General features: G+C 63.8%; 1 protein-coding gene across 1 annotated transcript; it reads right to left on the bottom strand.

Moving 5' to 3' along the window:
* Window positions 1-394: 394 nt before the first annotated feature.
* MICALL2 (MICAL-like 2) lies at window positions 395-21,669 on the bottom strand. The gene is made up of 17 exons (XM_012639074.1): window positions 21,527-21,669; window positions 14,233-14,281; window positions 11,622-11,763; window positions 10,763-10,920; window positions 9,971-10,086; window positions 8,622-9,404; window positions 6,747-7,015; window positions 5,303-5,396; window positions 4,624-4,784; window positions 4,007-4,156; window positions 3,515-3,579; window positions 3,316-3,439; window positions 3,041-3,131; window positions 2,844-2,917; window positions 2,119-2,233; window positions 957-1,003; window positions 395-586 (listed from the first exon to the last, which is right to left on the bottom strand). The coding sequence occupies exons 1-17, from the start codon at window positions 21,667-21,669 to the stop codon at window positions 510-512; spliced, it is 2,658 nt and encodes an 885-aa protein (XP_012494528.1). The 3' UTR covers window positions 395-509.
* Between the last annotated feature and the right edge of the window lie 260 nt (window positions 21,670-21,929).

The raw sequence follows: 21,929 nt of genomic DNA, 5'->3' as shown, positions 1-21,929 counted from the left end.
ATCCCAGGCACGGCCCACCCATGCCTGAGACAGCCTCAGCCCCAGAGACCAAGGTCACGGGTCTTTGGCCACTGAGATGTCACAATCCCCTCACAGGGCCAACACCTGAGGTCCCAGTTTGCACAGACACCATCCAACCCCCCATCTCCTCTGGGGCTCATGTCCGGCCCATCTGTGTAGCCAGGAAGTGGCTAAAGTGCCCACCTCAGTGGGCCTTGTCCAGGCCCAGAGAGGGTCAGCACCTGCCCAAGGCCACAGAGCGCATCCATGCTGGGTACAGAGCCGGGGCTCAGGCGAGGCCTCTGGGCCAGGTGTCGGGTCACCAGGGAGCACGCAGGCAGACACAAGAGCCAGCAGGCCAGGCAGGCAGTTTCTTTATTGAGGGTCTCGGACCCCGAGAGGGTGGCACAGGCACAGGCTGTCCTGAGTGCCCTTCCAGGCCGTAGCACCGATCCCGTCCTGAGTGTGAGTGGCAGGGCTGGGCCAGCCTGCGGCCCCCACTGGGCGGCTCACTCAGGGGTGTCGCCTTTGCTCTTCAGGGACCAGATCCTGGACAAGCGGAACTTGGACTTTTTCCTCTGGCGGGCTGACGGGGAGGGATGGATGGTGAGGCTGCGCCCACGGCCCACGCAGGTCCCCTGCCGGGAACGCCCTTCCCCTCCACAGGCCGGAGTCCTCCCTGGGCCCCCACAGCCTGCAGGGGGCTGATGCGCCCCCCACATGCCCCCCCACATGCCCGCCTTCAGGGCGGACGCAAGGCCCTGCCACCCACTCCCCACAGCTACCTGCTCCCCACACCCTGACCACGTGGTCATCGGCCACTCCTTGGCTCCCTGGGCTGATGGGGAGCTTGCGCCCTCAGGGTGAGCTGCCTGCTGGGGTCCAGCACCCGCTGCAGGAGGTCCCAGGCCACAGAGCCCGCCTGCCCCTCCTCCACGCCCCCGGCCCCGAGTTACCCAGCGACTGGATCATGTTCTGCAGCACCTGGTCCTCCTCCTGCTCCCTGGAACGGACGAGTCGTCCTGAGCGGCAGCATGTGCCGGGCAGGGCCTGGACTGTCTCCAGCCCACCTCACCTGAGTTCCGTGCCCCACCCGACACCCCTCTACCTGCCCTCCCACCTGATGCCAGGCCACACCTGGCACCCCCTCCTCTCCCTGGCAGGTCCCCCCCCCCAAGGCCTGCCTCAACAGTGACCTGGGGATGGGAGGGCCTGGGCTGACCACACCAGTAGCCTGGGGACAGGAAGGCCCCAGGCTGACCACACCAATGCCCTGGGGACGGGAGGGCCTGGCTGACCACGCCAGTGACTTGGGGCCCTGGGGACGGGAGGGCCTGGGCTGACCTGTGCCAAGGCCCCTTCGAGCTCACAGAGGTCACATTTGAGGCTGACCTCAGGTGCCAAGCCTGGGGGCCCTACACAGGACCCTTCATGAAACATGGGACAGGAAGCTCTTTGGGGGACAGTCACACAGCTGCCACTCACCACAGCAGCCTGGAGACACAGGTGGCCATGTCAATTTAAGTTAAAAATAAGATTTTAACACACTGACTGCCATGTGAGTTGTTGTATTTAACTCAGGCTGGTTTTGAGCCTGGGGCTTCGTGAAGCAAAACCCTGCAGTTGGTTCGTGAAAATCTTACTTGTTGCTGTTCTTACCGTTGCAATTAATATTGACAATTTAATTCTAAAAACATGGATTGTGTTGCATATGACTCACGCACAGAAAACAAGAAAAAATAACAAATTAGAAAGGATTGTTTTGTTTTAATAAAATACTGTGGCCCCAGGGAAAAATTTTTTTTCTAATGTGGAGTCAATGTGTTTACAACTTGGCTCCTCGGTTGCAGGGGCCACAGTCCAAGTACCCAGTGGCCATGCGTGGCCAGCGGCTGCCACACTGGGCAGGACAGACAACAGGATGTTTCCATCACAAGAAAGTTTCCAGGGGACAGTGCTGACCCCAAAGGCGGGAACAGCAGACAGGAAGGGGCCCTGCGGCCAAGAGCCCCCAAGCCGGCTGCCTGGCCTGGGCCTGTCCCCACCCCACCCCGCGACATGCACAGGGTGGGCCCTGCTCCTGCCCGGCGCTGGGCCCTCCCTGGTGGCCTTGCGCACCTGAGCCGGTCCTCGTCCAGCAGATCGACGATCTGGCTGCGGTCGTCCACGGTGCTCACGTACTGTGCCAGCAGCTCCTGCTCCCGCTGCCGCTCCTGCGGCGACTTCAGAACCTCTGTGGGGACAGCCTGCCGTCAGCGGGGCCTGGCCCCACCCTGTTCCCGGACAAAACGTCCTGCTGCCCATGTGCCAGGCTCCTCCACTGGAGGGGCAAGGCAGGTCTCGGGCACCCGGGCGTCAGCTGGCCTGACCCTCCCCGATCACCCCACGCACACGCTGCCCATGGCAGAGCTGCGGGAACGGAGGCCCAGGGTGCCGCGTCCCAGCCCCGCAGCACGGCAAGGGCAGAGGCGGCATTGCTGGGACCTGAGCCCACAAGCTGGGGCGCTGGGCACTGATCGCCAACACAAAATGCCAACAGCTCACGCTTACCGAGCTTCTACCTGCCTGGCGCTGTGCTAAGCGCCTGACGCATAGTGACACATTTAATCCTCAGGACAGCTATGTGAGGTGGGAGCTATGATTGTTCTCACTTTAGAGAGGATGATGTCCAGGCACAGAGAGGTTAAGTGACTAGGCTGAGGACACACAGCCAGGAAGTGGAACAGCTGGAACTTGACCCCAGGTCTGTCTGGCTCCAGAGCAGGCCCCATCACCAGGACACCATTGGCCAGGACAGCAAGCAGTCCCCCATGCCACCCCTCCCAGGCGGTAGGGGGACGCACCGGGTTTGGCCATCAGCCGGCGCAGCTGCCCCTCCAGGCCCAGCTGCTGCTCCTCCAGGTGCTGGTCCTTGGACCTGCCGTGGCAGACACAGTCTGAGGCCTGGCCTGGCTGGGCTGGCCTCCCCGCCTGGGCCTGGCCCCACTGGGGGTCTGGCCTTCCAGGAGGCCCCGCGGGCAGCTCGGCGACAGCCGCTCACTTGTACATCAGCTCCGACTCCTGCCGCAGCAGCAGCTGCTTCTCGTGGATGAGCTGGAACCACTCCACCATGAGGCCGTCCTCCGAGTCATCTAGGGGGAGAAGCCAACTGGAGCTGGCTGGGGGCAGGGTGAGCCCCCAGGGTGTCAGGCCTGCGCTAGGGCCCAGGGTCAAGCCTTGACAACCAGGCCAAGGCACTCAGGTGGGAGCTGGCCTGGCCCGGGGAGCTTGGGGCCAGCCCGCAGCCAGTGGGGGACCGGGCTAGCCTGGGCTCACCTCCCTCGGCCGCCCGCAGACGCTTCTCCAGCTCCACGCCCCGGAGCTCCAGGGCGTCCAGCTGCTGCTCGATGCTCTGCACCTGCCTCTGAATCTCCTCCTGGAGCACGTAGTCGGGGTGCAGCTGGGGGACAAAGGGTGGTGAGAGGGACCCCAAGGGCTGTGGTCTTGCCCCCTCCCCCCACACACGCCTACTCACCCTAACCGGGGAGGTCACTGTCTTGCCAGGCAGAGCAGGGACACTGGCCGAGCCCAAGGGCCTCCCTGTAGAAGGGCAGGGTGAGCGTCTGGGCCTCAGGCGTCAGACTCAGTGTGGTCCAGACATGGCCCCTGCCTCCCCCATGTCCCTTGCACCCCCACCTGGCTGCCTTGCCCCTGCCCGCAGGCACCTGGGTAGCCCCAGCATGCCACAGAGCAAGAGCTCACACGGACACACCCTCTGAGGCGTGCCAGCCAACCAGTCCATCCAGTGCCAGGAGGGGACACTCCACCCTCACCAGGTGTCGGGACGAGGTGCTATGAAGCCACTGTGGTCTCTTCATGAGGGAGGGCCTGGGCACAGGGAATGGGACCTCCCTCTATTCAAGGCCCAACGAGCTCCTATACATCCTCCAAAGCCCCAGCAGGCATCTCCTCCTCAAAGGAAGCCTCCCTCCATGTCCCTAACAGAAAAGGCATCTCTGGGGCTGACCTGGTTTGCCCTGAGGATGGGGCTTCTCCTTCTTCCAGCTCTGGGCCAGGTCCCCCCGCCCCAAGGGCTCAGACCGAAGCCAGTCATCAGAAACGTCCAGGCTGGCAGGGACAGCCAGTTTCCTGCGGCGGGATGGGGAGGGGGATGCAGCTGCCCCCAGGTGTGGAGACAGAGCCGTGTGTCAGGCCGGCAGGCCCAGAACCCTCCTGTGAGCCAGGGCCCACGGGAGCCTGGGGTCTGTCCCCAAATAGCCATCACCCCCATCCTGCCCAGACTGACCACACCCACCCAGGGAGGGCAGAACCCTGATGATGCCTGCTGGCATCAGGGAGACTGTTCTAGTGCGTTGGTGACGCTCAAGGTCACCTAGGAAGTGGCATGAGAGCCAGATATGGATCCAGCGGTGAATATAAGTGTTGGGAACAAACATGCACACACATGTGCACGTGCACGTTACATGCATGAACACACATGCATACACACATGCATGTACATGCCCACCCAAGACTACTGACTCCTGTGGCTAAGCAGAGCCACTGCCCCTCCCCCAACACCTGGACCCCACCCTGGGACCCCTACCCCCAGAGCTGGAGTTCCTGGGCTCTGTCCGGCAGTACCTGAGAGGTTGGGCCTGGGGCTGGTTGGGCGCGGTGTCCTGTCAGGCCCCACAGGGGTCGGGGTGATGTGGACGCCCCCTGAGAAGTTGCCGGAGACCTTCCTGAGAGCCTCCCCGACCCTCGGCTCTGCCAGGGCCGGTGGCTCCTTGAGCTCCAGAGTCCTGGGCAGAAGGCGCGAGGTCAGCCCCGGACCCCAGCCCCAGGCCTAGGACCACCCGGGGATCCTAAAGTGTGCTCAGACCACACCAGGACGCGGTGGACCTGGCCACCTGCACCTGTTTGGACCCTCCCATAGCGCACAGGTGTGCTCACCCCAGACGCCGTCCTGTGAGCCCACCTCCACGGGTGTGAGCACGTGCCCAGGGCAGACACCCCGCCCAGCTCTGGGCGTGTGTGTGAACCGGCCACACCTGCTACACCTCGGGCTGTTGAGAGTGGTCGCTCACATCGCTCAGGCAGGTGCCACGTGTGACTTAAATGTGCAAGAATGTGCACGCATCCCTGGACGGGTGTGTCCGTGGGTTGGCATGTGTGCTGTTGCGCACCTAAGCACGTGTTAAGCACCTACTGTGTGCCAGGCCCTGTGCCTGCCCTGAGATGCAGCTCAGGGTCTGGGTGCACCCACAGGACAGGTGTGGTCGGAGTGAGGCCGCCCCACCAAGCCCCCTCAGCTCCTCACCTCTCAGCAGGGCTTTTCTTATCCACGGGCTTCAGGCGGGCCCTCCATCCTGCCGGCCCGTCCTCTTGGCCTTTCTGGGGGCTGGCACTCGGGCCTGGGCAAAAGCAAGGGGACAGAGGACAGATCATAAGGATGGAGTGCTAAAAGGCGGGTGTCTGCCAGGAACGGTCAGGCCTCACCCTGTGCCACCTCCCTGCACTGCACGGCCCTTAGATACCCCCACGGCCAGCAGGCACACAGGAAGGAACCCCGGGCTGGGAGGCAGGAGATGGGATTTCCAGCCTGACTGCCTGTGCTGTGTGTCCCTGAGGAGATTGCTCCCTGTCTCTGGGCTTCAACTGCCCCTTCTGCCCAGTGGGTGGCGACGTGACAGGGTGAACCCTCTGGGCCCTGATTCTCCGTCCACCTGTGCAAGGTGAACACCCGCGCCACTGCTGCCCATCTGTGGGCTTTCTTGGCTCCAACCTGAGAGTGGCTTTAAAGGCGGGGGCTCAGCCAGAGGGAACGAGCTGGAAAAATGCTTTGCAGCTCAGCTTGTTCTCTGAACCCGGTTTGATAACGCCACGGGTTACTTAAGATTGCCCCAGGTGCCTAGAAAACTCCAACTCCGCAGTTTGCAGAAAAGTGAGAGGCCGTGGCCGGGCGCGGTGGCTCACGCCTGTAATCCTAGCTCTCTGGGAGGCCGAGGCGGGTGGATTGTTTGAGCTCAGGAGTTCAAAAACAGCCTGAGCAAGAGCGAGACCCCGTCTCTACTAAAAATAGAAAGAAATTAATTGGACAACTAAAAATATATAGAAAAAATTAGCCAGGCATGGTGGCGCATGCCTGTAGTCCCAGCTACTTGGGAGGCTGAGGCAGGAGGATCGCTTGAGCCCAGGAGTTTGAGGTTGCTGTGAGCTAGGCTGACGCCACGGCACTCACTCTAGCCCGGGCAACACAGTGAGACTCTGTCTCAAAAAAAAAAAAAGTGAGAGGCTGTAAAACAGGACCTAGGGTTCAGGAAGCCTCCGGGAGGGCCCAGATGACAGGGTCAGCAGCACCCTCAGAGCACAGACTGCTTCTGTCACAGCAGCACAACATCGTCACACAACAACGCAAAACCCCATGGGAGAACTGGAGACGCCAGAGACCAGGGCAAAGCCCGGCCGCTGTGAGCTGACAAGTGTCACCACTGGGCAGACCGAGAGCAGGAGGAGCATAGACAGGGAGTAGGAGGCCACGGGAGCCATCAAATAGTATGGCCCTGGGGACACCTGCTGCCCCCACGCAGGGCAGAGCACCAGGACCCAGGAGGCTGTGAGCACACGGCACAGAGGACAGTCAGGGCAGCTGCGAGTCAGCAAATGCCACCGAGCAGGGCCCTGGCAGAGGGTCCTGGAGCTGCAGACCCTGCAGCCTCCAGCACGCAGGCCTCTCACCCGCACCACGTCAAGGGGGCTCTTACCCTCTGCCGTCGGGGCCTGTGGCTTCAGCCTGGAGTCAGCGCCCACCCTGCTGACCCACGAGGACACAGCTGAGCTCCTCCTGCCCACCTGGGGCGACGCGGATGCCTGCGAGGCACTGCCCACGCTCGGGGGTGCCGGTCGCTCCATCCTTGTCGGGGGGTTGAGGGCCCGGAGAGACGTGGACTGTGACGGCCCAGCTGAGGAATGTGCCTGTGGCCCTTGGGTTGTGGCATGAGCAGTGGGAGCCGGGGAGGCGGCTGGGGAGGGCCTGGGGGTAAGAAAGCAGGCGTCAGGCACGGGTGGGTCCAGCAGCCCTCTGGCCATCACCCCCCCGGCAGAAGCCCCACAGCCTCCCCTGCAGCCAGTTCCCACAGGAGGGGTACCGCCCCGAGAGGGATGGGCCACGGGCATCTCCCTTTGGCACCAGCACACGCTGGTGACTGATTTCACCCTGCTGTTAACTCTGGCGCGGGCTGAGATTAAAGTACCCCAGACACAGCATGCCCAGGGCCGGAAGCACCAGGGACTTCCCCAGAACCCTGGGCCGGCCTGCGCCCCTCAGGCACAGCACACAGGCAGGGCCTGAGGCGCCTAGGTGGGAGCAGGCACCTCCCCTCCGTCCCCTGCACCCCGTACAACTCACTTCCCCCTTTCTTCCCGCTATTCTGGGTTCTGGGGTGACTGGGCTGTGTTCCCAGGAAGAGCCAGGCCCGTCTCAGCCAGATACACCCCCCAGGGAGCACTCCCCAAAGCACCCCACATCCTCAGCCCCCCCAGGGAGCACTCCCCAAAGCACCCCACATCCTCAGCCCCCCCAGGGAGCATTCCCCAGAGCACCCCACATCCTCACCTCCAGGGAGCACTCCCAGAGTATCCCACATCTTCACCCCCAGGGAGCACTCCCAGAGCACCCCACATCCTCATCCCCAGGATACCCTGGGCACCGCCAGTCCCAGGGGACAGAGGGTACTTGCACTCCCCGCTCCCTGTGACACCTGGAGCCGGTGGGGGACAGGCAGCTCTGAGAGGGGATGCGCCCACTGCAGTGAGGGGAGACATGATGCATCCTCCTCACTTGCGAGGTGACCGTGCTTGGCGGGTGTCCCCCTAAAGTTCACATCCACCAGGAAGCCCAGAGTGTGACCTTGTTTGGAATTAGCGCTAAGACGTGCCCACACCGCGGGAGGGTGGACCCAATCCCAGTTCAGGTGTCCTCACAAGACATAGGAGAAGAGACAAACAGAGAGGCCACATGACGCCAGAGGCAGAGATCGGAGTGGTCCGGCCACAGCCGGGAACACCTGGGGCCGCCGGGACCTGGAAGAGACAGGGAAGGACCCTCCCCTAGAGCCCTCAGGGTGAGCGTGGCCCTGTCCACATCTTGACGCCAGACTTGCAGCCTCCAGCAGGCAATTTCTGCTACGTGAGGTGCCCCGAGAGTGCTGCCGTGGAGACGCGCCCTGCCCTCTCCCCTGCCCGCCAGTGCACCTGTTTGCACCCGGCACGCGCAAGGCACCGGACAGGTGTGGGGGCGAGGCAGGGAGGGCTCAGAGCCCAGCTCGGGGCAGCCCCCACCCAGCCCACATGGCGACCCACTCACAACCTGTTCCTCGTCTGCAAAAACGGATACAGGGTCCTCCGAGGCCAGTGAGTGCGTGTGGCACCACGGGCCCCAGGGTGGCAGTGTCACCGTACCCATGACACCCTGAGCCGTGCAGACAGCTCTTCTGTAATAACCAGTCTCCTGCCACCCTGACTGCCAGGCACCACTGTACCTCACTCCCAGGTGTGGAAACTGAGGCTGGGGGAAGTGCCATCCCCACCACGGTTACACAGCCAGACCCCCCCAGCTGCCCCAAGCCCCCTGCACCCACCTGCCAGGTGCCTGAGTGCCGGTTGCCCCAATTGCTGGGAGGGTCTTCCTAAGGAAGCTCAGCGCCTGCTCCTTGCTGCTGTCCCCTGCAGGAGCTCCCGCTGGGCCTGGGGCCCTGCCAGCAGTGCCACTGCCGGCAGACGCCCCCGGTGTCTGGAAGAACTTCTCCCGGGCCTGCTGGGTCTTGGAGGCAGATGGGGTCCAGGCCAGGGGGTCTGTTGGGCCTGGAGACGTTGAACTGGAACTGTGCTTGGTCTGGGGAGCCACGTGGGGGGCCCCCAGGCCTGGTGGCGTGGGCAGGCCAGGGTCCAGGGCACCTGTGGGCACAGCAGGATGGGAGCGGGGCACCGCTGTGCCCTGGGCAGGCAATGATGACCCTGCCTGGGAGCTGTTGGTCACACGTGTGCGGGATGTGTCCCCTACAGGGGTGGAAGTCCCTCGGCTCTCGAAGAGGGGCCTGGCTGGGCTCCCCACGTGGACATTGGCGGAGGTGGTGGCCGGAGTGTCACGTGCAGCCGGAACAAAACCTCTGGCAGTTGAGTTGCCTGTGGCAGGCTCTCGGGCGGGCAGCCTGGCCTGGGGCCCGTTTGCCTCATGGGCCTTCCTCAGGGGTCCGGCAGGCCTGGAGTCCATGGGGCCGGCCCCAGGCTGTCTGGGGGCCAGACCCGGCAACTTGGGGCTTGCAGAGGCAGCTGTGGGGTGGTGGCTGGTGCAGACGAAGACCCCCGGCTCCCCCGTGGCCCTGTAGGCTCCTGAGTGCAGCGTGTTGGAGCACTGCTTACACCTGGGGGAGAAAGTCACCAGGGAGCACCAGGCTGGCATTCAGTTGTTTGTGGGGTCACTGAGTCATTCAACAAATGCCTCTTCTCACAGTCCTTAACCATTTTGAGTCACACGCAGGAGGCTTATTGTAGAGGGGACACCTCAGAAAGCGCTCGTGCATGTCAGCAGATGCACGCATGTGCACACACACACGCACACACACAGGCCACCCTGAGCCCCACTGTGGGGCTGGCCCGCCCCAGCCTGCAGTGTCGTGGACATAGCAAGGCAGGCCCTGTGCTCGTCCTCTGGGAACCCACAGTGGGAGGCGGAGGGGGTGGGGGCTGCAGATGGTCACAGAGGGAGAAGCCCTAGCACAAATGGCTGAGGCAGAGGAAGGAGACCGAGTCAGTGTGTCTGGAAGGCCAGCCAGGAGGGCGTCTGGCCCTGGGGTGTCCAGGAACCTGCTCAGTATCCTGGGCTGTCGGCAACAGCCCAGCCCAGGACATGGCCAGGGGGACACAATGGGAGCCTCAGGAGGTGTCTGATCAGGGCAGGTGCACACAGGCGCATGGGGAGGGGCCTTACCTAAAGCAGCTCCGGTGGTAGAGCTTCCCGTCAGCCAGGTGCCGCTGCACCAGGTGCACGTGCTTGCCGCAGACCCCGCAGGTGCTGCTGACCGAGCTGCCCACTGACGCTAGGGCCTTGGGGGAGATGCCAGTTGACCTCTCTGGGCTGTGGTCCAACCTGGCCCTCCCTCCTGACAGCTGCCCCATAGGCGGGCCAGATGGTCCCATTTTACAGATGGGAGAACTGAGGCCAGAGAGGAGCAGCTAGCAGGGCACCCATCAGGGCCCATACCCAGGCTGGACCCCAAGTTCAGGGCCTGCAGCCTGGGCCTGGGGAGCGAGTTGGGGCCTGAGTCAGTGGCCCTGGGGACAGAGCTGTCCAGTTCCCACCTTCTCGGCGCTGTTTGACTCCAGCTCCTGAAAGGCTGCAGTGCCAGCCCACGGCAGCAGGGGTGCCCAGTCACAGGTCCTCCTCCCACCGGCCCCACTTCTGGGAAGTGGGGGTGCCAGCCTGGTCCGGGGTCCAGCCCAACACCCCCCGGGCCCCGGGAGGGAGGTGCTCAGTCCGTCTGAGTTCAAGCTCTGCCCCACCTGCGTGACCTGCCTTGGCCTCAGCTTACCCATCTGTACAGTGGGGATGGAGTCCAGGGTCACCAGTCCTGGGCAGCTCCAGACACAGCTGCTGAGGCCGTGCCTGGGCCTGGGCCCACTTCAGCCCCGTGGTTTAGGGGCTACACCTGCCCCCCAAGCCCACACAGTGCGAGCTGGTGGACATCCCAAGAAAGCAGAGGGTGGCAGGGATGGCACTCACGGCTGTTGGGACTGGTTCCTCCGTGGCCCCACCCCTCCTCTGGACAACGGGGTCTGTCCTGGCTGGGGCGGGTGAGGGCGGCTGGGCCGGGGCCTTCTTCCCAGACGGCTCCTCCTCGAAGTTCGACGAGAGTCTCTTCACGCCGGCCATGCCCCCGACTGGCACGAGACAAGCAGGTGTCGGAGGAGCCCAGCCCAGCCCTGCACCCTGGCTCTGAAGGGGTCTGGGGCTCCCAGAGGTCCTGGGGCCCAGCCCGGGGCTGGTGTGGACTCCAGAGGCTCCTGCCTCTGGGGGTGCCGGCTGGGGAGAGCAGCCCGAGGGCACGATCTTCCCAGCACAGCTGGTCTGGCCCACACCCTGCCCGCCCCACTCTGGCGCCCTCACGGGGTCAGGGAAAAGGGACTTCTCTGTCCACCAGGCGGGGCTGGCCGTGCGCCCGGCGTGATTCTGGGGATTTCTGAAGCCAGAAGAGGGCTGTGGGGTGGGGAGGAGCCAGGCAGCTGCGCACAAAGCGCGGGATGAAGACCACATCCGTCCTGCCCAGCCAGCCCAGTGTCCACAAGGGCCTGAATCAGGGCGAGGCAAGGCCTAGGGTGGGAGCAGGCCGTGCTCCCCTGAGGACAGGGTGGGGGCAGTGGAGCCTGCCCAGGCGGGGGCGGGTTGGGGGCTTAGAGAGCGGGGACCCCGCACATCACTCGAAGCAGGGGGAGGGCCCAGGTCCCTCGGAGGAAGACAGAGCACTAGGGCCCCCACCCACCCGGTGCCAGAAAGGCCCCCTCCCTGCTTCACAAGGGGCAATGCTGGTGCCTGGCTTGAGGGGCTGGGAGGGCGGCCACGTGGTGTGGCATGGCAGACTCACTGGGGGACCGGCCATGGAAGTAGTTGTAATACTGGGACACGTAGGTCAGGATGCTCAGCCGGTCAGGCACCTTCAGGGCCACCATGTCCTCGGCCTCCAGCAAGGCCGGGATGCCCAGCTTCTCCTCAGCCACGCGGAAGGCCTGGGGGAGGGGTACGGGTCAGAGGGGCAGGCTGGGAGACCCCTACTCCTAGGCCAGACCCCTCTTCCCCCGGGCAGGCCCCAGGCATGGGCTGTGGGCCCAGAGAGGACTGGGTTCAGGGCTCATGCTTCACTCTGCCCGCATGGCTGCCTGAGCCTCAGCTTACCTATCTGTACATTGGGGCTCAGTCCCGACCATGCAGGGCTGAAGGTGCTCCAGGAGCCGGTCCCAGGGGGCTCCAGAGGCCCTGCCCTGCCCCCCTGGGCCACCTCATTCTGGAGGTGCCTTGGGCTCCCCCAAACCCGAGCGCACACTCCAGATTCATCCCTCTAGGAGCACCTCTCCCAGCGGCTGACACACGCCAGCCTGCCGAGCCCTCCAGGGTCCAAGAAGGAACACAGAGGTGGCCTGTGTCCTGGGAGCCACAGCGCCGGGGGTAGGCGCCTTGGCAGCTGGGGAGGGCCAGGAAAGCTGCACTCACAGAGGACCCACTGCATGCCGGATGGCGGATCTCAGCCTCGCGCCCCCCTCCAGCTCCGCCTGCCAACCACTCCCTCCGCTGGCACGCAGCCCTCAGTCCACTGACCCCGCGGGGCTCTAACCACAGACCCACATTGTCCTGCCCCTCACCCGGCCTCCCTTCTTCCTGGGCCCATCCCATGTCCCCCGACGCACACCCCCCTCCGACTGCTGTACCCACTTAGAAAGATCCCGGTGGGGGTGGCAGACGGATCCCTCCCACTAGGGCTGGCGCCCAGCCCCCAAGCATGGCACAGAAGTTCCACGGGGCCCGCTGGCCTCACTTCATCCAGGGCAGAGACCTTCAGGGGCCTGAGTGCTGCCCGGGGCCACCTCACCCCAGGCCCCCAGCCCAGACCTCCCTCCCGTGGCCACACTGGCAGGAAGCCCCTTTCCTCCATCCCCGGCGACCCTGCTCTCTCTTCTGCCTGAGTCCCCTCTGGGCCACTCCACCCGCCTTCCAGAAGTGCCGACACTTCCCTATGGAAAAGAAATTGCCTGTGGCCTCCACTTCTGCTGACCACAGCCCCTCGTTCCAGCTCCTCCTACAGCAAAACTCCTCCAAACATGGCGCATATATACGTATATTTGCTGCTTCAACCCCCTGTATCTCCCAGCTTCATGCCAGCCTGAGCCCAGGGACCAGTCTGCTGTGCCACCCCTTCCCCGTCCCTGATGAACTTGCAGTCCCAGCTCCGTCTGTCCTCTTCCCTGTCCTGCCCTGGGCAAGTCCGGTCAGTCTCTTGCCTTTAAACACCCCATGTATGGCCTGATGACCCCCACGTCTGTCCTTTCCTTAAACGCCAGGCTTGCGTCTCCACTGCCTGCAGCACCCCACGGGTATGTGTGAGGGTGTCCAAGATGGGGCTCCTGGGCCCGTCCCAGACCCACAGCCCAAGTGAGTCCTGCCCCCCAAGGCCGGGTACTGCCTCTGACCCCTCTTCAAACACATCCAGAACCTGGCCCCTTCCACAGCCACCACGGTGGGCCGGGCACTGCCCCCTCTGCCCCACCGCCCCTGTCACCCTGTCACCCAGCCCTCTCCCTGCACAGATCCCGTGAGGCAGCGCAGCTCCCAGCCGACGCCTCCAAGGGTCCAGTCCCACTCGATGGAAGCCAGAGCCCCTCAGGCACTGCCACGCCTGCCCATGTCCTCCTCCTGCCCCCAAGCCCCGGGTTATTCCCCTACAAGCTGGTACTCTCGCTCCAGCCTCAGGGCCTTTGAGCCGCAGCCCCCAGCCACGTTCCCCGGGTGTCCACAGGGCTCCCTCACCTCCGTCAGGGCTGTGCCCTGGGATGCCTACCTGAGTCCCCCGGAAACTGCACACGGTTGCCCCCACACCCCGCCGCCTTCTTTCTCCATTCGTCTCCATATCACTCATTCCCGCCCAACAAAAATGCTACATCGTTTCAGCACAGCCCAGAACTTTCTGAGAAGGATGCGTTCCATGCTGCACCATCCATCACGGCGGCCACTGGCCACGTGTGGCTGTGAGTGTTTGAAATGTGGCCAGCATGCGCGAGGAACTGAATTGTTAATTTAATTTCATTTTAATTAAGTTAAATTTAAATTGCCCACGCACCAAGCAGCGATGATCTGGCCTATGCATCAGCCCACAAGGGAGATGGAGCTCACTGTGCAGCAGGGAAACTGAGGCTAGGCATGGGGAAGGGGCTCATGCAGGTGGGGCCAGGTACCTTGGGTGAGGTCGGCAGCTGGCCCCCCCAGGACATTCCCAGGTCCCTGCCCTCCCCAGTGAGGAAGGGGTACTGGGTGGGGAGGCCTGGGCTGCAGGACCAGAGCTCTTTCTAGAACACCAGGCAGAGAGCCCCAGCCTCAGGGGCAGGACTCCCCACTCCCCAGGGCCCCGCAGACACAGGTGGGGGCAGGGCAGGCCACCGAGCCAGCTCTGAGGCCGGAGCTGGAAGGCAGGACGTGGGGGGACTTACCAGCTTGTTGTTTTCATAAATGTTTTCTTTCCTGAGAGCATCGAAGTCTCTGGAAGACAGAAACACCAACGTCCAAAGTAGTTCTTCCAAGAGAGGAGGGGCTGACCTCAGAGGTCACCTTGCCCAACTAGGGAAACAGAGGCCATGGGGGGCTATGAAGGAATGAGGCCCCACCGGGAATACGCGGAGAGCAGGCCAGCTCTCGCCCCGGTCACAACAATGCTACCTGCACCAGAAGGCCACCGTCCCCTCCAGATGCCTGGACGTCCAACAGCCCACAGCTGGGCCCTATAGCACCCAGAGGACAACACGGGTGGACGTGAGAGGCTCCCAGGCCGGGGTGGCACCAACACACAGGGAGTGAAGGACAGCCTGAGGCCGGCCATGCTGCCCCGGGGAGCAGGACGGGCCCCTGCACCCGCCTGTCTGACCCATCATTCATGTAGACCCTCGCTCCCGTGAGGGTGCCACTCTCAGCTCTTCACAAACACCAACTCCCTTAAGGCTCACACCCAACCTGCAGGGCAGGCACCCATCGTGTCCACATCTCACAGATGGGGAAACTGAGGCACCGACTTGCTGGAAGCTACACAGCAGGGAAACAGCGGTCAGAGCTGGGCCCTGGGTCTGGAGTCCCGGCATTTGAGGTCCCACGGCTCTTTCTTTCCTCCGTGGAGTGGCGTCACTAAGCACCCGCCGCATGCTCAGCCCCCCACGTGCACACGCTAGATCACAGGGACGCAGGGGTCCCAGGCCAGCCCGGACAGCAGGGCCATCCTGGAGAGGCCAAGAGCACAGCCCTACACACTCCAAGCTGTGGCCGGACTCCATGCCCATACCTGGCATGGGCACACTGCGGTCCACTGCACCCCGCAAAGGCCGCTTTGAGTGGCAAACACACCTGGGTGACACACAGGCAGCCCCAGCCCAGTCCCAGACATCGACAAAGACCACCAGGCTCCAAGCACGGGCTGCTGCTCCTGGGAGGGTTGGTTGAACAGTGACCTGGAAGCCGGCGCAGTGGCTGACACCTTGGTCCCAGCTGCTCGGGAGGCTGAGGTGGGAGGATCGCTTGAGCCCAGGAGTTCAAGACTGGCCCAGGAAGTACAATGAGATCCCGTCTCAAAAAGAAAACAAATGATCTGTCCACGCTGCTGTCTGTGGGGTCCCAGACAGCAGCTGTTGCAATGGCAGCACGAACTGGACTGTTCTGGAAGCCCCCTGGCACAGGAAAGGGAGTCAGGCAGAGGTCTGGACTGGGATCCTATTTTACGGATGTGCAAAGTGAGGCCAGGGGCAGCGCCTGTCCGAGGCCCCGCAGTGGAATGGGGCAGGGGGATGGGGCTGCAGTTCATCCTGTCCCTCCTCAAGAGGCCTCCCTGTCCGCCTCCAGCCCTGCCAGCCATCGATCTGCCCAGCTCCTCAGGACGCCCCCAAGATTTCCGGCATGGACCACCTCCCAGCTAACGCATTCCAGATGCCAAGACCACCCCAATGGCGCAGAGAGAGCTCTGTGCACACGGCAAGAAGGTGTGCAGATTTGTCCCCGGTGGAGAGATGATAAGAAGGAGACCCCAGCCCAAGTTCAGGGAGCAGGAAAGGCGAATATCGGCCCCCTCAGGCCTGGGCAGAAGCCTGTGTCCGCCTAGGTTTGTCCCTAGATGCAGCGAGACCCCAGGAGTGCCCAAGAGCACGTGGGTGGCCACCTCTGGCCAATGCCCGAACTCTCCTCGCCTCGGAGGCACAGAGCCCTCTCCCCGCTCCCCAGCCTTTGTGAGCCCGGCCTCTTCTCCAAACCTTCCCCAGGGCCACTGACTGAAAGGGCCGCGTCCTGGCAAAGACGCCCCAGCCATCGGGAGGGCAGGGTAACAAGTCCTGCTTTGTCTCCAAACAAAGTGGAAGGGGGAGGCCGTCTGCCTCCTGCCCTGGCCTCACCCACCTGGGGGCTGTGGCCGCTCCCTCCTCTGGACTTGAGAGCGGCCAGTTGCCCCTGTAGGGCCATCTTGTCCCCAGACCCTGAGTGAGCGAGCTCCAGGCAGAGGAGGGCACCCCAGAGCCTTCCAGGTGCCCCCCAAACAGCAGTGCCAGCACCCGCAGCACAGGGCATGTTGTGTAGGTCCGGGCCGCAAGTTCAAGCACCACCAGCCCTCAGCACCAAGTCCAAGCTGCTGCCCTGGGCCTTCGAGGCCTCTGCAACTGGGCTGGACCACCCCTGCCAGTCCCACAGCCCCACAGCCCTACCACCTCCCCCAGGCCCCGCATTCCCTGCTGCGGACACACTGTCCCAGCTCTGCCTGATGCTCTGGGCAGGCCCTGAGCCCAAGACCCCGCAGCGGCACACAGTGGAGCTGCGTCCCTGAGCTGAGCTCTGTGGCTATACCAGTCAGAGCCACCTTGCGAACGTGAGAGCACCAGTGGAGACGCCACCCACCCCTCCAGGAAGCCTGCCAGGGCCAGCTTTCCACCAGCAGGGGACCCCAGTGCTACAGGCTGAACTGTGCCCCCCAAAAATGACATGTTGGAGCCCTGTCCTCTAGGATTCTGCACGAGACCTCATCTGAGACAGGGTCTTCACAGGGTGATGGAGTTTAAACAGGGTCTTTAAGGTGGCCCTAATCCAGTGACACAGGAACACACAGACAGGTAGGAGGGTGTGAAGACACCAGGAAAGATGGTCTCCCACACAGCCCTGTCCTGCTGACACCGGGGTCTGGGCCTTCCAGCCTCCCCAGCGGTGAGGGGAGTCATTGGTTAGGCTGCCTGGTCTCTGGGGTTCTCTGTTACTGACACCCCTGGCTCTGGCTGACCCCAGGGAGGTGGGCAGCTCGAGTATAAGGCTTTGCTGGGCAGAAATGCATCACCGTCACCCTTGCTCGGCGGTGAGCAGACAGGGGAGGCCACCGCTGCCTGAGAACCTGCCCTCCGAGTGGGCCAGGCCAGGCACCCTGCAGAGTTGGACCATGTTTTAATTTGAATTTTCACAATTAAAATCGGGTACATTCTGGTACAACTCCAAGGCACCTACCGTGGGGCCACATACACAGCTGGTGTTCTATAAATGCTTGTGGATGAAATAATTCAGTGCTTGCTGAGTGGGATTTTTGTGGCTTTAACTTATTCTTTCAACTTTGGCTGAATGAATGAATTCGTCGAGTGTGGGTCACGCAGTCGTTCACTGGTCAGCTGTCGGCCAGCGTGCGCCCAGCCCTGGCCAGGCCACCGCCTGCCCCCACCAGGCCCTGCTGAGCCCCCAGACTGTTGGCCTCAGCTCTTGGAGCCAAGCTGCCGCCTGCCCCCGCGCCCCTGGGGGCTCCAGGCTTGTGCACCCCCTTCCAAATTCCTGGGTGGCTGACCTCACGCTGTTTATTTCCTGGAACAAAGTGCAGCCACGCGGGTGGGCGCCAGGCTGGGAAGGGAGAGCACCCGGCCAAGCCTTTCTCAGGCCCCTGCAGCTCCTCTGGAGTGAATCCCACCAGGAGGGGAGACAAGAAGAGACAGACAGATGGCAGAGACACAGAAGGGATGAGGGAGACATGAGAGAAACAGGTACCAAAAGGTCCAGAGGAGACAGGAGAGAGGGAGTCGGGGACAGCAAAGCCACAGAGACACCAAGACAGACACAACCAGACATCTGGGGAGTGGAGGGGGGGCCAGAGAAGGGGAGGACCAGGGCCCCACCTTCCATGCTGGGCCTCTGGAAGGAAAGTGTTGGGCCCTGGGCTGCCCTGTCCCGTAGGTGGGTTGGCAGTCCCTCCAGGGCCCCTCCCGGGCACTCTGGCCGGCAGGAAGGCGCAGCAGGGGTCTGGGCGCAGGCTCTCAGGCCAGGAACAGAAGGCCTCTGTCCCCAGGCAGCTTCCTGCTGACCCAGCCCGGCGTGGGAGGGGAGGTCAGGCCAGCCCAGCTTCAGCCCTCCCTCTGCTCTGGCCCAGGAAGGCAGAGCACCGCCTCTGGAGCTTCTGGGTGGGGGCCTCCGCGGGTGACCCACTGGGGTGACCCCCAGTGCTGGGCGAGTCTTGGGAGCCCTGCCACAGTCGGGGAGCCACCGGCAAGGGCATGTCAGCCAACCTGCCCTGAGCTGCCTCTAGAGCTGGGGGGACTGAGGTGGGGCATCGGCAGAACCCCAACTCATGACACCTCCCAGACCCTCCACAAGTCCATGACCTGCCCCCCAGTGCTTCTGCCTGCTAGAGAGCTGCAGCCCCCGCCCCACCTGCCTGCGGGCCGTGGATCGGGCCCAGAAGGAGAAGGAGCCGCCCCACCCTGAGCCGCTGGTGCCACAGGCTGACCGCCCCAAACAGGAGGTGGCTGTTTGTTCTGGGTGGTTCCAGAGCTCACCGGGCTCACCGTGGCATGGCGTCAGTGAGGAAACAGACCCTGGGGCAGCACCCTGAAGCCACCTGCAGAAACCCCAGCTATGGGTGGAGCGGATGGGTGGCAGGGGCAGGGTAACCAGGCAGGGCAACGTCCCCTGCTACCTCCTGGTGCGCGTGGCCAGGTGAGCCTGTTTCCTGATGGGAAAGTGGCAATTACACACCTCCAGGTCCCCGTGGGGCTCTCCAATGCGGTCACACATGCCTCGAAAAGCAGGGACAGGACACGTGAACTCCCAGATACCCGCCCCCTCTGTCCCCTTGGCTGTCGGGGCGAAGGCAGAACAAGCAGCCCCACCTGGCTGGCTGAGCGCCAGGCTGTTCCTTCACAGCTGCTCTCCACTGAGGGCCAAGCGGAAATGCGCTCAGCACGCAGCAGGAAGGACTGAGACCAAAGGGAAGGACTTCCTGGTGGCAAAGCTAGGGACACAGACAGGAGGTCCACTCTGCTGCCAGAGGGGCTTCACTGGAAGGAGAGGGGGATGGGGCGCTGGGCGCTGGGGCCCGTAGGCCAGGGTCTCACCCTGGGTCTGGCCTTAGGGCTCCCTGCAGAGGAGAGCACCCCACGCCTATCCTTCCCCAGGGTTCCTCCCCTCTTGCGGCAGGGAGCAGGCGTAATGGGCACAGGAGGTGGGTATTTACGGCCCAGGAGCAGGCACCGCAGGCGCGTGTTCCCACACTCCCGGCACCCTCCCCAGGTACGCAGCTGACACATCTACGAGCCCCTGTCACGCCTGGCACCTGTGGAGACCTGTACTTGTTTCTACGGCTCCTCTAACAAATCACCACAAACTGGGAGGCTTCAAACAACAGGAATTTGTCCACTCGCAGTTCTGGAGGCCAGAAGTCTGACACCAACGTGTGGGCAGGGCCGCGCTCCCGCCAGAGGCTCCGGGGCTGCTCTTCCAGTCCCAGGTGCCCCTTGGCTGAGGCTGCATCACCCCAACCTCTGCCTGCGTGGGCACACGGCCTCCCGCTCCCTCTGCACACGGGCACCTGCCAAGCACCCACCATGTCCTCCCACACCACGTGCCAAGCTCGGTGCCAGACACTGTGGATACGGCAGAGAACAAAACCGACACCCCTAGCCCTGGAGCTCAGTCCAGAGGGACAGACAGACAGTAACCAAGTCAGTAGTCCGTCAGTCATACGCACGTGTTGCTGCAGGGGTGGCCCCTCCACTGTTGGGAGTCACCTTGAGCTTTGATTCATTTACCTGCTCACTGTCTGTCTCTGAGACCAGAATGTTGCTCCTGCCTTTGGGGGCTGCGGGGATCTTATACGCTACACAGTTCTGGGTATACAGCAGGCGCCCAATAACTATCAGTTAAGTGAACGGATCTATGATGCCTGCTTGTGCCAGCACACATACACTTGTGTGTGCACCTGTGCTCCTCCGGGAGCAATGTGTGCTGGGCCAGGTGCCACGTGCACACCCCGGCCTCTGACCCCAGCACAGCTGGGAGCAGGTGGAAGTTCCCCAGGGCTGGGAAGGACCTAAATCCCCAGTGACACCTGCTCACTAGGAAGCTGCTGGGCCGGTAGTCCGTAGCACCACCTCTCCCTCCACTTGAAGACTTCAAGCTGGCCCCGCCTGGGCTTGGCCACCATTCAGCCTCACCCAGGACCCGGGACTCCAACCTCCCCACTGCGGTCCTTCTCCCAGTCCCAGGTCAAAGCTCAGCTTTAGGCTTTCATGTGGAAGCACATTGCGCCCAAGGTCTTCTGCCTCCAAGGGTGACTGAGGCACATCCCCGGGGGAGGGGGCGGAGCAGAAGCTGCTGCCTGAACACATGGAGGCCCCCAGGCAGCTCCAGGAACACATTTCACAACCTTGGGGCCAGAGCCCCAGAGCTGAGGCCTCTTGCTCAAGACTCCAGCTCCCCATGGAGAGTGGTCTTGGGGGCAATGCTTGGGGGTACAGGGGAGGGGCCCTGGTGCCAGCCCAGGCTCTGCTTGATGTGCCATGTGGCCTGAACAAGGACCCCTCCTCTCTGGGCTCAGTTTCCCCCGATACCTTCCTAGCAAACACACCCCCCTACCCCAGCTTTGGCTCCAGCCACAGCTTCTCAGAATGAAGGTGCCTGGGCTGCAGGTGGCCTTCTGAGGACCCCGTTCCTGAACCTCTGCCACCCAGCCCAGGTGCACAGATCTCTAACCCAGTAAGCCTGGTCCCAGTCATTCAGGCAAAGTGCGTTTGCTGAGTGAATAACTGATGGAGCAGATCCAGGCTCAGGCCAAGAATCAGGAGCAAGGCATGGCCAGCCTTCCAGCCACCCACGCCATGATCCTCCTGGGGGAAGATGGCCTAGCCCCCAGCCCCTGCCCCCTGCGGCAGCTCCAGGGATAGGGTCCATTCTCCACCTCATCCCCTATCACGTAGTGTGCAGAGGCCTGGCCAGTGGCACCTGGGCCCTCCCCCACAGCAGCCCTGGGCTGCACTCCCAAGGGTGCCCAGACACGGGGAAGAGTGGCACAGCCCACACTAGAACCCCGAGTGACCCGACTTGGTGGTGCAGCCCAGGACAGAGAGGGTCTCGGAGGGCCTAGAGAAGCAGCTTGCTGGCCCTTTCCCAGGGAGTGGAGGTGGGGGGGCTGTAGCCAGAGCCCAGGACACTGCCCTGAGTCACGGACTGACTAAGCCAGCGGGGGCGGCGGATATCCTGGCCTGGGCCCAGCTCCACTCGGTGGACAGGCAAACTGAGGCAACCGGGGGTCTTCGGGGGGCCGGGTGGGCTGTGCCTGCAGGACCCGGCTCTGCCCAGCCCCACACCGGCCACCTCAGGGGCCCGCGGCCGGGGAGTTCCGACCCCGCTCCCCATCGCCCGAGCCCGGAGCAGGCCCAGGCCTCAGTTTCCCCGCCCGAGTTGCCGCCCGCTGCCCTGCAGAGGGGTCAAAGGGCGCGGACGCCGCGGGGCACTCACAGGAGGTCGGGCCGGTGGCGGTGCAGGATGGCGCAGAAGGCCAGGCCGTCGCGGAACGACGTGGTCATGTTGGTGATGCTAACGTCGCGGTAGCCCTCGCACTGCTGCCGGCACCACTGCTGCAGCGCCCGGAGTGCCGCCATGGGCAGCGCCCGCACCCGCGGGGACGCGGGCCGGCCGCCCAGCGCCCCGGGGCGTGGGAGGACGGCGGGCGTGGGAGGGCGGCGGGCGCGGAAGGACGGCGGGGCGCGGGAGGACGGCGGGGCGCGGGAGGACGGCGGACGCTGGAGGACAGACAGCCACCGCCGCCGCCGATCCGGAGCGCGGCAGAGCCGCCCGCAGGCCGCGTTCCCGCCGGCCCCGCCCCCGCACGGCCCCGCCCCCACGCAGCCGGACTCCGGCA

This window comes from Propithecus coquereli, unplaced genomic scaffold (assembly GCF_000956105.1).
Source record: "Propithecus coquereli isolate 6110/MARCELLA unplaced genomic scaffold, Pcoq_1.0 Scaffold137, whole genome shotgun sequence".
Classification (NCBI taxonomy): domain Eukaryota; kingdom Metazoa; phylum Chordata; class Mammalia; order Primates; family Indriidae; genus Propithecus; species Propithecus coquereli.
The sequence above is the reverse complement of the archived record's forward strand: the minus strand, read 5'-3'. Positions and strand labels throughout refer to the sequence as shown.